This window comes from Paramisgurnus dabryanus, chromosome 19 (assembly GCF_030506205.2).
Source record: "Paramisgurnus dabryanus chromosome 19, PD_genome_1.1, whole genome shotgun sequence".
Taxonomy (NCBI): domain Eukaryota; kingdom Metazoa; phylum Chordata; class Actinopteri; order Cypriniformes; family Cobitidae; genus Paramisgurnus; species Paramisgurnus dabryanus.
The window spans coordinates 25,490,460-25,504,455 of record NC_133355.1 but is presented as its reverse complement, the minus strand read 5'-3'; the positions used below and the strand labels follow the sequence as shown (position 1 = coordinate 25,504,455).

The window sequence follows — 13,996 nt, the reverse complement described above, 5'->3', positions numbered from 1 at the left end:
TTAAATGTAAACATCAAATCAATCACATGACTTCATGATTTAATGAATTTTGTATAAACACAGCTCATACCTTGGAGACGGTATCACAGAACATTTTAGTGGTTTTGAAACCTTGACTGTTTTAAACCTCGGTATACCTTGAAACCGGTAATCGGCCCATGCCTAATCACAACACGAGATCTCGCATAGACAGAGCAGTACATCAAATCCATCCAAAATTCAAAAAATAAGAAGGCTGCTAAAACATTTATATATGCTTTATCTTTAATGTATTTATTTGAAACTCCCCTGGCTCTGTTCCTGTCTATTATTTGTTGTTTCTGTATTAATGACTTTATTTGTGTGTGTTTGTAATGTTTGTATTGCAAAGATTTAATAAAAAAAACACGAGTTCTCGTGAATTCAGGTATGATCACGCGATAAAGTCATGGCTCCGCCCTGCGGAGCTGTCCGGCATCCGTCAAAAATAGAAGCTCTGCGTATTTGTGCCGGAGGGCTGTGGATGGCCAGAGCTGTGACGGATTCGGAGCGCAGTCAGTGGAAATACACACATTGACTTGAATGGAAACCGATTGACTCCGCCGCCGTTCCGCAATGGATCCGCAGCCGTTCCGCAGTCGGTGGAAATCCGGGGTTAGAATCAGACATTTTTATCTACATACACCGAGGGTCCCCTTACATGGAAGTTGCCATTTTGTGCCGCCATGTTTCTACAGAAGCCCTTACCGGACAAACTTTTTTACTAAGTTGTCTCCGACGATTAAATGTTTGTCCGGTGGTGGCTATCGTAGCTTCCTTATGCTGCATTTACACCAACCGCGGTAAGGGCGTGAAGCGCGAGTGATTTCAATGTTAAGTCAATGTGAAGACGCGTTGACGCGTGTCAGGAGGTCCCGCGGCGCGGAAGAGGCGTTCGGCGCGGCGCGGAAGACGCGTTTCCGCCTCTTTCGCGCGTGAAGCTCGGGCGAAAGGCGCGAATTGAGCGTTGTGCGCGGTACGCGCGGTAAGCGCGAATTGTGCTTTTTGTGCATCTAGCGGTTCACGCGAATTTGCGGCTGACGCCCAAGTTGAAAAATTTGAACTTTGGCGGAATTTCGCGCCGCGTTAACCAATCAGGAGCCTGCTTGCTGCTGTGGTGGCAGCCCCGCCCGGAGTCACTCACTCAACCAAGGCTTGATATTGTCCATAAGCAGACACCCGGAGCTATACGACACAAGTTCTTATTTCTATAGAGGAGACAGGAATAAAAAGGACCTCGCTTGGAAGAGTGTCAGTGAGGACATTGGGGAACCTGGTAATTGTAATACACACTTCACTTTTGAGTAACGTGACGTTTATCGACCCGTGTCGTTTATTTTCCCCATAGTAAGGTTACCAAATACAAACTGGTAACTCTCTCGATAAATGCACAATCAACATCAGTCATTTTGCAAACAGACAACCGCATAGCACTTGCCCCTCCCACAAGAAGCGGAGTTTGCCTCTGACGCGCGTCAAATGCTTGGTTTTTCCGCGCGTCTACTCCGCTCTACACGCGCGAATGCATCCAAATTGTTCAAGCGGCAAACCACGCGCGGTAGACGCGATTTTGACGCCCAAACCGCGTTTGGTGTAAACTCAGCATTATGCATTTCAAAAGCGAGGGTTGGCCAGTGGACTGAGCCGATGGTTGCAATTCGCAACCTCACCACTAGATGCCGCTACAATTTACACACTGCACCTTTAACATGTCCTTTAGCCATTTGTTTTGGATTTTTTACTAATGCCTCTTGTGTTGTCCAAAGAGGCAGAGTTTACAACAAACTGGAAAACCAGTCCTTTGTTTTTTTGTTAAATTATATGACCAAAGCTGTAACCTGTAAATTTAAACATGTTTTTTATTAAGTACTCGGTATCGGTATCGGCAAGTACTGAAATGCAAGTACTCGTACTCGTATTCCAAAAAAGTGGTATCGGTGCATCCCTACTTAAAATTTACCATGAAGTTGCTTCACAGAAGGTTATAAAATATTTCAAAACTTCAATATAAAATCAATTAATCTGCAATAATAATGGCAATTGAAATATCAAGGTGAATAATCGTCAATTATGATTTTTGTCATAATCGTGCAGCACTAGGTTAATGTATACCACCTGTTGGGTTTGTCCATATTTTACTAGGGATGTCCCGATCAGGTTTTTTTGCCCTCGAGTCCGAGTCCAAGTCATTTGATTTTGAGTATCTGCCGATACCGAGTCCCGATCCGATACTTCTATAATACATAAAAAAAAAGAATAAAGAAGAGCGAAAAAACAGAACCAGTCCAGGATGTTCCTTGTGTCATGCCGCACACATTGCTGTTTCTGTGTAGAGTCAAAAGAGTCTAACTCTGTGCCAGCGCATAACTACAGATGTGTTAAAAAATAATGAATATATACTATATATGTTCAGGGGTTAAATTGGGGTTTGTTTTGTGGGGAGGCTCTGTTTGGAGGGAGGGTTCGAGGGGTAACATGTTTAATCCTGATGACAGCAAAGCCACTGGGTGTGTTTCAATGACATTTTGTATCTCTGATAGGATTTTATAAGTTTCAGTTTTAAAGCTGTGCCACATGTTGACCCAAACTTTAAAACCTGAACTTTAAATAATGCAAATCTATGAGTCTGACACCCTATATGCATTTGGTGCACATGTCATTATGCACAATTGATCAAACTTTGAATGAAGTTATAAGACTTAACCTCCTTGACTCATTCTAGGCATAAGATAGACTACCCAAAAAGACTCAATTAACAAGAAAAACAACATACTGATTCAGCAATATGTCTTATAAATTAGCCATAGATTCCCTAAGCTGGTCAGCAGTTAGTTATAAAATACCTATAGTTGGGTCGTGATTCATTTGTATAATCAAAATACATTATTTTATTAAACTATACAATCAGTTGTATCCAGTTATCTAGTTAACATTTTGTAATGAGATGAGTGACATGGCTATACATACTTTAATACTTTGTTTCTAGACTTCTATTAAGTTTTTTCGACATAGGCACCATTCTTACCTCTCTTTCTCTCTCTCTCTCTCTCTCTCTCTCTCTCTCTCTCTCTCTCTCTCTCTCTCTCTCTCTCATCTCTACAGTAATGTCAAATGATCCTGCGCGAATCCGCGTTCTTGAGGTTCTGAGTGAGACGCGGAACTGCGTCTGAGCACATGTTGACAATAACGATCAACGCGTCGTTTAAATGAGCGGTAAAAACGCGGTTTTGTCGTGGGTTCCTTGCACGCACGAGTGTGAAGCCTATGAATGAAAGCACATCAATAGGCTTGTTCGACTTCATGCGGCGCCGCAACAATCGACAGCCGGGTGACGTCAAACTACCGCGAGAGTGATCCGCGAAATCATACGGAGGAGTTTGCTTTTAAATCGTTCTCGCGGAACTTTGACGTCATGCAGCACCACAAGAACCGGCAGCCGGATGAAGTCGAACAAGCCTATTCTCTTCAGTTCACACGCACCAGCGCAGCGCGTACACTGGCGCGGAGCAGCGCGAGAACTTAATGGATTTTAAACCCTGCATATGTATCCGAGTCCTGATCGGGAGGTAACGTCCGATTCCGATCGAGTCTGAAACCACGTGATCGGGGCCGATTTCCGATCACGTGATCGGATCGGGACATCCCTATATTTTACCCAACCATAGGTTGAAACAATTCAGCATTTATAATAGATTGCACTCAAAAATATTATTATTATTATCATTCTTACTTTAAACATACTGACACATGTGAAAGAAAATAATCCATTTAACAATACAAATAAGCCTTATGCTTTGAGATGCAGGAGGATTTGAATATGGTGTAGTATGTATGCATGAAATAGTGGCAAAACTTTTGTTCTGTTTAGAACAAGAATGCAAATTATCTTCCTGGTGTAAGACCACAAACTGAACAGCTTTATTATACTGCACTGAAGTATTGAAAACCTGATAAAACACAGACATTTCCCCATTGCTGATCTCTGGATGGATACATAATCCTACAACCACAGATGCATAAAAAGCTCTGCAAGAATGAACTGTCAGCACTTTTTTTAATTAATTCAAATGACTCCATTCTCTTATTAAGTCCAGCAAAGGAGGGGATTTCACATTTTGCATAAATGGCACTTGCTACATATCAAAATGAAGAAAATACAGTATAACTTACTAGTATTATGCAGCTTAGAAAAAGACAGCACAGATTTTACATTTAAAAAACCCCAAAACGTTTAGGGCCTATGCTTAGCATAATACAGTTCAATTTACCCTCTAATAGTCCAAAATTTCTCCATCTCTAATAAACAGGGGGTCCAAATATATACTCTGTCTATTCTGTGTTTCAGTCTGTTGCATTACAGAGAAACAGTTTTAACAGTTTACTCTGTACACAAACTGCACAACAGTAGAAATGATTGTCACATGTGTACTGTGTATTACGTCACGGCCATGCTGACAGAACAACAGTGTACGTTTAATAATCCAACAATGACACAGCTGCGTTAGTCACACAATTAAACAAATGACAGTGACAAGACTTGCTGACTACTAACAAACTGTCATGGGCGTTACAGAATCATTGTTTCATATTTACATTCACAGCGTTTGCACCTTTGTAAATATTTAACATTTGACGTTAAACGTCCTGCAAATTACAGGCAGAAGAGACCGTTGGCAAGCCCCGAGCGTAAAGCAGCAAACAAACAAAAAATATCCAGCGTGGATTAACATTAAAAGGCAGCATGAACTTGAACAAAATGTTCCCGTCTTTATCCAACGGGTTTACTAACTACCATGGTACACGTGGAAACTTCAACATCAAGTTTAGTCTACAGAAAAGCGAAGCTGGAGGACTCTACCTTCAGTTTCTGCAGTGGAGTGAATCTCAGCTCGTGCACGAAAGGATTTTTAAAGTTTGCGGAAACCTCCGAGTCGTCTCCGTCCACCGCCGTGTGTAGTTTTCTGTTAGGGAACCTCATTCTGTCACAGATGTTTAAAAGAGAAAATAAAAGTCCCCAACAGTGTACGTTTTTATACACTAAACACTGTAAAGATTGTCTAGTTTGACGCGATCTAGCTAAATGTCGATACTGAGCTTTTGCTTTCACGCTGTCCTGACCTGTTAATTTACCGAGAGCGCAGCATCACTCAGTGTCAGCTGTGCGCATGCGTGATAAAGGAGAATTCTGACATCACTTCGGAGGTGTTTTAAGCTAAGCATTAGCAGCGGCTTCCACCATAAAAACAGTAAAGTATAGCATTGGTGCTTAGTTCCTGCTCCAAAATTGCCTAGAGGATCATGCACATGCCTGTTAGCGTGCACACAACACGTGCTTAAACCGCAGGGATCTTATCAACCAAACAACATCTTTCCACAGTAGACCACAGTTGGGGATGCTCAGTAGCCTACTGTTTAGTGCTAGACTTATAAGAATAGTTTAAAAAGTACATCCCGTTTGTAACCCAGTCTGTAAAATTCGGGCTAACGTATCATCATCTAATTATGAAATTATTTGACATGACCTTACTCAGTCAGTATGAAAGGATATGTCAAGGTTATATGTGTGTTCTTTACATTATCTAGTATGCTTTTATGCAACAAAAATGACGTTTGCAGAAAAATGTGAAGCAACAATCTAAATGTTTATCTTAGCCTGGATATGTTTGTACCAGACACAAATTAACTTTGTGTTCGTTATGTATTAACTATGCTACTGTCTCTTTAAGTTTGCAATGTTTCCCAATACATGTAATAATGCACACTGTGCCCATTTCGCTTATTGTTTCATAAATAATGCTTAAAAAAATACGTTTTTAAAGCAATAATACCTACTACACATACGTAGGCAATCCATTTATAACAAAAAAGAACAAAGGTTTTGCAAGGAAGGCTTCTTAAGCGTTCATAGTAAAAGCACTGTACGCCCCCTGCTGTACAAATGAGGTGAACACAATATATGGAGAAATACATGTCCATCTCACAGTCACATCATGATAAATCCATTGATTGACAGTTTAAATTTCACTTAATAGCAAGCCAAACATGGTATACAATTTTACAAAAGATTATTGGAAAAATACACAAAAGCAATGTTATATTTCAAAATGATTTTTTTTAATAACAACAGTATATGTTGCAGATGCATTTAAAGCCTGAATTACATTTAGATAATCACCGTGCTCCTAAACATTTAAGAAAGTATGCTAGTTGGAAACCTTTCTGATAGATAAAACTGAAACCTTGGAGCATATTTACATAGTATAGACTTCCTTTATTTGAAATACAAGGCGGTATTATAACAACAAAGTACTCCTTTCATCCCTGTCTTTGCTTGTGTCTGGGGTGGGCCTTGCAAAAAACAAACAACCTTCCACGGCGGCGTACAAAAAAGCATTCTTTGCAGCGTCTTTTAAGAGCAGTTTTTGTCTTCATGCCAGCAGATGGCTGAACAGACATCAGCTGCTGGCACTGTCCAAGCAAGGGTGAGAGGAACGGAGAGCGCTGGTTGCATGTTGGGTTGAAGGCAACCCTTAATTGTGTTGTTACAGATGTTATGGTATGGATGCATCTCTGTGCACCTATTGCAGGTAAGCAGCCAAAAGCAGTGTACCGGGCAACCTGGGACAACTGCCGAGTCAGAGATCCAACAAGACAGGAGAGCAACTGTGGTCCCATTGTGTCAACACCTTGTAAACAAACAACAAAAAATATTAATTAGTTTTGTGCATCATGAAGTGATCAAAGATGTTCATTATGTGAAAACAAGTCCTATAAATCTGAATGAAAGATTTTATTATTGTGATTTTTTTAAATCTCCCCTCGTCCCCTGACTTTTTTTCTTTCTATTCTAATTAACTAATTGTTGTAAATATATATTTTACGACTTCATTAGATTGTGCTGATTTACTTTCCTTTAATCCTTGTGTACAGACCATATTAAAAAACCCTGCTTAAAATACAAAATAAAGTCAATTTTCCACACATACACACCTTTCAAGACGATTTATTATTATAACGGAGTTTCCATAATAACACTAAGAACATCAATGCTAAGTGGCTAGCTAATGTATCACCTGCTAAGCACCGCAACAAAATTGATTAAGTTAAAAAAAAACACTACAGTTGCCAAACAAACCTACCAAAACACGGACATCACATACCTGTCTAAGCACAGCGATGTAACCACAAAAAGGCAAATATTATCCCAAAAACATATCAGAATGAAAAGAACATGCTTTAGCTTCACGGAGACTTTGCTAGATCCGGTGACGCAACGACTTTGAGGAAAGTCATGACAAGCGCATGCGCAGTACAGTCGCAGCGTTCACACACTGGTGCGGAAATCTGCTATAAATAAAACATAAATAAATTAAGATTTTAATAAATAAAATAAAAAATACGTTCTTAATGGAAACTTCTTATTTAGAAGCAGTACAACTCAAACGCATAAGCTATGTTCTTAGACAGCAGGGGGCAGCAGAGAGCTGTGTATTTTGATGCTCACGGCACGCAAAGGCTGCTGGGTAATTATCACGGGCAAACATGGCGGCCACCCTTCCGAGACTCTTGTCCTTCGGTAAAAATACGAGGGCTTTACTTAATGTTTTGAGGATTTCTGCAGCTCCATCTCAACAATACACTGTTCCTGTTTCAAATTATGGAGAAAAAATTACTCACACTGGACAGGTATGACTGAATGCTTTTGAATTCAAACCGTTTCTTAATATCCATGGACAGTTTTATATCTGTTAGCAATTATTGTGACGACTGACTGTACAATACAGTATAATTGGTGAAATTTAGTTGCAGTAGTTCATGCATTTTATGTTAAATCAGTGATCAACACGAACAACAGTTACTGTTATATATGGGCAATATCAGATACTGCTGGCTGTCAGTGACTCGGTGTCTTGATGGGACTGGCGTTTGAGGATTTAAGTTTTTCGTTTATTGACTATATGTTTACTTTTGTTGCAGGTCTATGACGAAAATGATGTGAGGAGAGCTAGATTCGTCGGTAGACCAAAAGAGGTGAATGATCAAAGTATTCATCAATTGTGCATTTACGTTACTCATCTGATATTTATCTACGACTTTGATATTTTGAAACATTGATGCACAATAAAGGGAATTGGATATATTGGATATTGTACTGTGCCATTTGCTTTTACTCACTGTTGCGTTTAATTTTGAATATCCAGGTGAATGAAAACTTTGCAATCAATTTGGTTGCTGAAGAACCAGTGACAGATGTAGAGTCAAGAGTTGTGTCCTGTGATGGGGGTGGAGGGGCTCTCGGTCACCCCAGAGTTTATATCAATCTGGTAAATAAATGATACATTTATATACATTTCAGTGTTGCATTAAAGTATTGTTTCATGCACAGTGACGGCTGGTGGTGACTTCTCTTCCGAGGGGCACAAATTTAAAATATGTGTTCGTAGTGTCATGCGTGTTGCTTGTCATTTCAAAATATTCTGTTACAACAGTTTATTGCATCATGTGTGAACCCTGTGCATCATGTGTCTTGTCAAAATAAGTGCCTGCTGCAGACGCTTCAAAAGGGTTTATTATAAAAGAAATGCTCTCGTTCATGAAATACTAGCAAGACACTAACTTAACACTAAACTCTGATTACACATGAGATTAAGTGAGTATCTAGCAAACGTGAGAGTCTCTTTTATCATAAACCCCTTTGTATCGGCCTTCCAAAGGTTCTTAACAATCTAAATATAAGGCCCGAGTGAACAGGTGGTCCCTCTGTACGCACTTCCAACACTTTCTTTATGCAAAAATATATCCATTTATTTAAAGGTTGAACAGGCTTGACATTTCCAATAATATTACAACTTATGCTACATAAGTGAGAAAAGTGGTCAAAAGATTGTTTTAACTACCTTCACCTGATCCCACATTTGTGTTGCCTGTTTCCTAACTCAAGCAAAAAACAACTCCCCAGGCCTTTCCCAGTTGCACATGTATTCCATATTACCGTAAAACTAAGAGTAAACAGGCAGGCACACTTACCATAAAACTAAGAGTATACAGGCACACACATTTAAACCCATACCAAATAACACATACATTCAAAACTATTAAATAATAACTACAACCCCAAAACAGAAAAAGTTGGGACACTGTAGAAATTGTGAGTAAAAAAGGAATGGAATAATTTACAAATCTCATAAACTTATATTTTATTCACAGTAGAATATAGATAACGTATCAAATGTTGAAAGTGAGATATTTTGAAATGTCATGCCAAATATTGGCTCATTTTGGATTTCATGAGAGCTACACATTCCAAAAAAAGTTGTGACAGGTAGCAATAAGAGGCCAGAAAATTTAAATGTACAAATAAGGAACAGTTGAAAGACCAATTTGCAACTTATTAGGTCAATTGGCAACATGATTGGGTATAAAAAGAGCCTCTCAGATTGGCAGTGTCTCTCAGAGGTCAAGATGGGCAGAGAATCACCAATTCTCCCAATGCTGCGGCGAAAAATAGTTTTCTGAGTTTCTCAGAGAAAAATTGCAATGAGATTGAAGTTATCATCATCTACAGTGCATAATATCATCCAAAGATTAAGAGAATCTGGAACAATCTCTGTGCGTAAGGGTCAAGACCGGAAAACCATACCGGATGCCTGTGATCTTCGGGCTCTTAGATGGCACTGCATCACATACAGGAATGCTACTGTAATGGAAATCACAACATGGGCTCTGGAATACTTCCAGAACACATTGTCAGTGAACACAATCCACCGTGTCATTCGCTGTTGCCAGCTAAAACTCTGTAGGTCAAAAAGAAGCCATATCTAAACATGATCCAGAAGCACAGGTGTTTTCCCTGGGCAAGGCTCATTTAAAATGGACTTTGGCAAAGTGGAAAACTGTTCTGTGGTCCAACGAATCAAAATTTGAAGTTCTTTTTGAAAAACTGGGATGCCATTTCATCCGGACTAAAGAGGACAATGACAACCCAAGTTGTTATTAGCGCTCATTTTAGAAACCTGCATCTCTGATGGTTTGGGGTTGCATGAGTGCGTGTGGCATGGGCAGCTTACACATCTGGAAAGGCACCATCAATGCTGAAAGGTTTATCCAAGTTCTAGATACATATGATCCCATTCAGACGTCGTCTCTTTCAGGGAAGACCTTGCATTTTCCAACATGACAATACCAGACCACATAGTGCATCAATTACAACATCAAGACTGCATAGAAGAAGGATCTGAGTACTGAAATGGCCAGCCTGCAGTCCAGATCTTTCACCCAAAGAAAAGATTTGGTGCATCATAAAGCGAAAGATGCGACAAAGAAGACCTAAGACAGTTGAGCAACTAGAAGTCTGTATTAGACAAGAATAGGACAACATTCCCATTCCTAAACATTGGTCCTCCTCCAGCTGTTCCTTTATATGCACATTTAACTTTTCTGGCCTCTTATTGCTACCTGTCCCAACTTTTTTTGGAAAGTGTAGCTCTCATGAAATCCAAAATGAGCCAATATTTGGCATGACATTTCAAAATATCTTACTTTCAACATTTGATACGTTATCTATATTCTACTGTGAATAAAATATAAGTTTATGAGATTTGTAAATTATTCCATTCCTTTTTTACTCACAATTTCTACAGTGTCCCAACTTTTTCTGTTTTGGGGTTGTATAAAATAACTTAAGTGCTATTACTCAGAGCATGATTATGCAAATGAAGGTAAAAAATAACAAAATGGCTACGACACCCTTTGAAGCGTCTGCAGCAGGCATGTATTTTGATGTGATGTGTGATGCACATAGCACATAGCACGCTGCCCAAACACACATTTTGAAATGATGGGCTACATACATGTTGTGATGAGCTTCGCATCGTGCACCCTCAAAACAGAGGTCACCGGCTGCCACTGGTCATGCATTAAATATAATTCAATCTTTTTACAGGACAAGGAGACCAAAGTTGGCACATGTGGATACTGCGGGTTGCAGTTTCAGCAGAAGCATCATCACTGAGGGACTGTCTTGTGCTTTGTGGGCTATACATTATCTCCCTTTCAAAATATCTAATAATTTTCTCTGTACAATAAAATATGCTGTAAATACAAACTCCATGATTTTATTTGAGTATCATTCACATTTTGAAAGTGCACTTTTGTAACTGTTAACTTTTTAAAGAATAATGAAGTAAAACACTTACATTATACTACACACTCATGTACAAAGATACAAATTTGTTACTGGGGTGTGGCACCCTTTCAAAAAGTAAAATTTTGTATGTAAGGGTGCATATAAGTACCTCAAAGATACATATTTGCTAAATTGTAAATACTAGTGCCTTTTTAAAGGGTACTGTCCCATTGACAGCTTCTGTACCTTTATTTCTGATGCCATGTGTTTAGTGTTGTCATGGCTTTTCCCAGTATTTACAGACAGATGGCGTGCTTTATCTTTTTAAAAATGGCCAGCATTTCCTGAAACTTTACATGCTATTGACAAAGTAAAAAAAGTTAAACGTTTACAAAATGAAAGTTTTTGTTTACATCATATGTGTGTATAATAATTATATATATAATTACTATACACACATATATAAATACACATATGCATATATATATATATATATATATATATATATATATATATATATATATATATATATATATATATATATATATATATATATGAATGAAGAGCTCTTTTCCAAAACGCTATAAATCCATTTCAATAGTTTTAGAAAAAGTGCATTTTTTACCTTGGCCCTACACATTTTGTGAATATTCAATTTATGCTGTTATAATGGATTTTTTGCTCAATCTGAACATGTTGAATAATGATTATTAAATCAAACAACAATATTGTTGATTATAAATTCAAAGTTAATTTTATTTTTTTTCAAAACGCTATAAATCCATATATTTTTCCATAAATGTATGTTTTTTCTTTAAAAAACAAAACAAAAAAATAACAGAATATGCAACATATACTCAGGGACTCTTCATACTATAAATGAATAAGTAAATTATTCAGATTGTGATATACATTGGAGCCAGTATGAAATAAACAGAATTACACATAACTAACTTGCTATTACTCCCTCCACCATTTCAGTTTTCTCCTTAGCAGGGCATTAGGAACCCCTTTTGCTTGATATATGTCACCTCTCTCTCTCTCTCTCTCTCTCTCTCTCTCTCTCTCTCTCTGTTTTTATACAAACCACTAAATGTTAAATGAAGATGCTTTTATTTTTAGCGGTGGTCTTCACTGCACATTTATTGTCATAATGGATAAGCCAGCAATGAGTGATTTTTGCTTTGTGGTATAGTCTAGCGAGTTATTATCGGGAACTATACCTTGGATGAATGCAATGCATGTATGCTCTAGTTATTGACCTGACAGGTCTTGTGTGTAAAATCAAACAGCATATAAATAAGATCAGGCAAGACCGGTCAGCATAGGCTTGCAAACACAAATTGTACTTGACAAATGCTATTGGACATTTAACGTCGTGTTCATTTGACTTCAAGTGTTTATAGCTGGAAGACACAAAAATGAGCAAATACAGGAAACGCAGAACAAGGTGCGTCTTTAAAGTCTCGTCCGGCTAAGTTTGCAGAATGTAAGGGGGATTTAGCCTGATAAGAAACACTAGTGCAGAACAATACATGTTGGAGAAAGATCATATATTTATATTTTATCAAGAGTATTCTCTGCTGGCCATGCCAAAAAAGCCCGGTCTCTAGTGGTGCATACAGTGGAACTGAGTTTTCTGTCTGAAGGCCCTCAGGTTGTGAGAAAGGCAGCCATGTTGCTATAATTGGGGCTGGTGACAGAAGGCAGGAGACAGCGTGATGCCAATTAACCCTCATCTGTGCTGTGTCCTGTCTATATGTGTGATAGGTAAGGGGAAGGCTCCATTGTTAAGGACTTGGGCTTTCTTTTTCATGTGTCTAAATTGCAGGTGGTTGGCTAGTTTAAACATTGCTCTGAGCAACATTTTCAGGTGAAACTGAGCATATGAATCGCCCTGCATATAAAAGTATGGTCTTCTTTATTATTTATGAAGCTAGAATAGACACAGAAAGATGTTTCAGGTTTGCCCAGAAGGTCATCTTTGATGGTATAAATTGCTCTGTAGCACTGTTGGTAGGAATGATCATTGACATAACACAGAAGACTTTTATACTTTAGTTTACCTAAATGTATTCAGTGTTTGACTGACTTAATGCGTTAAGTTTTTAATTTTTAAGAATCATTCACTGCTTTTCACAACACACTTAAAGACAAATCATTGGATCAGCTATAGTTCCCCTTATAATTACAGCAGGTCCAAACTGTCACAAGGACACTGACGTGATCTGTGATATGACTTCTAACTTTGCCTAATTGTCTGCACTAATTCCCTTTGTACAAGAATCATGACCTTTACTCATAAGACCATGTCATGTTTCTCAAAGCTGGTACAGGATCCATTAAAATAGCTATTGCCTCAATAACTTATTATGTGTGTAGTTCTGTGCAGACAAGGGACTGAGATTTAAAATCCAATCTTGCTATATTTGCTGACCGTATGGATCAAATGAAATGAAGTTTGTTTAGTTGAATTGATTGCTTGCTCGTTTCTTCAGCTTTACACTGACATTACTACTGGGGAATGCATGTGTTGTTTTAACAGCAGTGTAACTCACCACAACTATTTGGAAACATTGCAAACGTGAGGAAAAGTTAACTTGTTTCTCATTCTGAATAGAAAAACACACATTAGATTAAATATCACACAGGATTTTATAACAGTATTGCAGTAGATCCTTTATTAAGCATTAATGGCTCTGGAATAAATCTCTACTGAAGACAATTCTCTGTGGTTCAGTGATGTACTTTGCTTAGATTGGGTTAAGTGTTTATTAAACTGCACTGGTCAGAGGACAATATTAGTACAGAAGAAAACTAGTTTTGGTGTCTTTTCCGCTCTTTTCAGAAATG

The 13,996-nt window shown here is 38.3% G+C and overlaps 2 protein-coding genes across 2 annotated transcripts in view; one reads left to right on the top strand and one right to left on the bottom strand.

Annotated features, from left to right (window-relative positions):
* The window catches only part of lpcat1 (lysophosphatidylcholine acyltransferase 1), a 36,004-nt gene extending 30,823 nt beyond the window's left edge, over window positions 1-5,181 (bottom strand). The window contains exon 1 of the mRNA XM_065294507.2: window positions 4,877-5,181. Within this exon, the coding sequence (XP_065150579.1) occupies window positions 4,877-4,996 (120 nt within the window). The 5' untranslated portion in view covers window positions 4,997-5,181. The remainder of the gene's footprint in view (window positions 1-4,876) is intronic.
* A 2,347-nt stretch (window positions 5,182-7,528) lies between these two features.
* On the top strand, window positions 7,529-11,122 carry ndufs6 (NADH:ubiquinone oxidoreductase subunit S6). Its single transcript, XM_065282477.1, has 4 exons — window positions 7,529-7,704; window positions 7,996-8,049; window positions 8,220-8,342; window positions 10,961-11,122. Exons 1-4 carry the CDS (start codon window positions 7,561-7,563, stop codon window positions 11,027-11,029), a joined length of 390 nt encoding a protein of 129 aa, XP_065138549.1. The 5' UTR covers window positions 7,529-7,560; the 3' UTR covers window positions 11,030-11,122.
* Window positions 11,123-13,996: the final 2,874 nt, after the last annotated feature.

What these genes read in the sequence shown, in the direction of transcription:
- ndufs6 (XM_065282477.1), top strand. Translation starts at nt 7,561, where the DNA reads ATGGCGGCCACCCTTCCGAGACTCTTGTCCTTCGGTAAAAATACGAGG. An exon ending in AAATTACTCACACTGGACAG is followed by an intron (nt 7,705 to 7,995) that starts GTATGACTGAAT and finishes CTTTTGTTGCAG; the next exon opens with GTCTATGACGAAAATGATGT. An exon ending in TCGTCGGTAGACCAAAAGAG is followed by an intron (nt 8,050 to 8,219) that starts GTGAATGATCAA and finishes TTGAATATCCAG; the next exon opens with GTGAATGAAAACTTTGCAAT.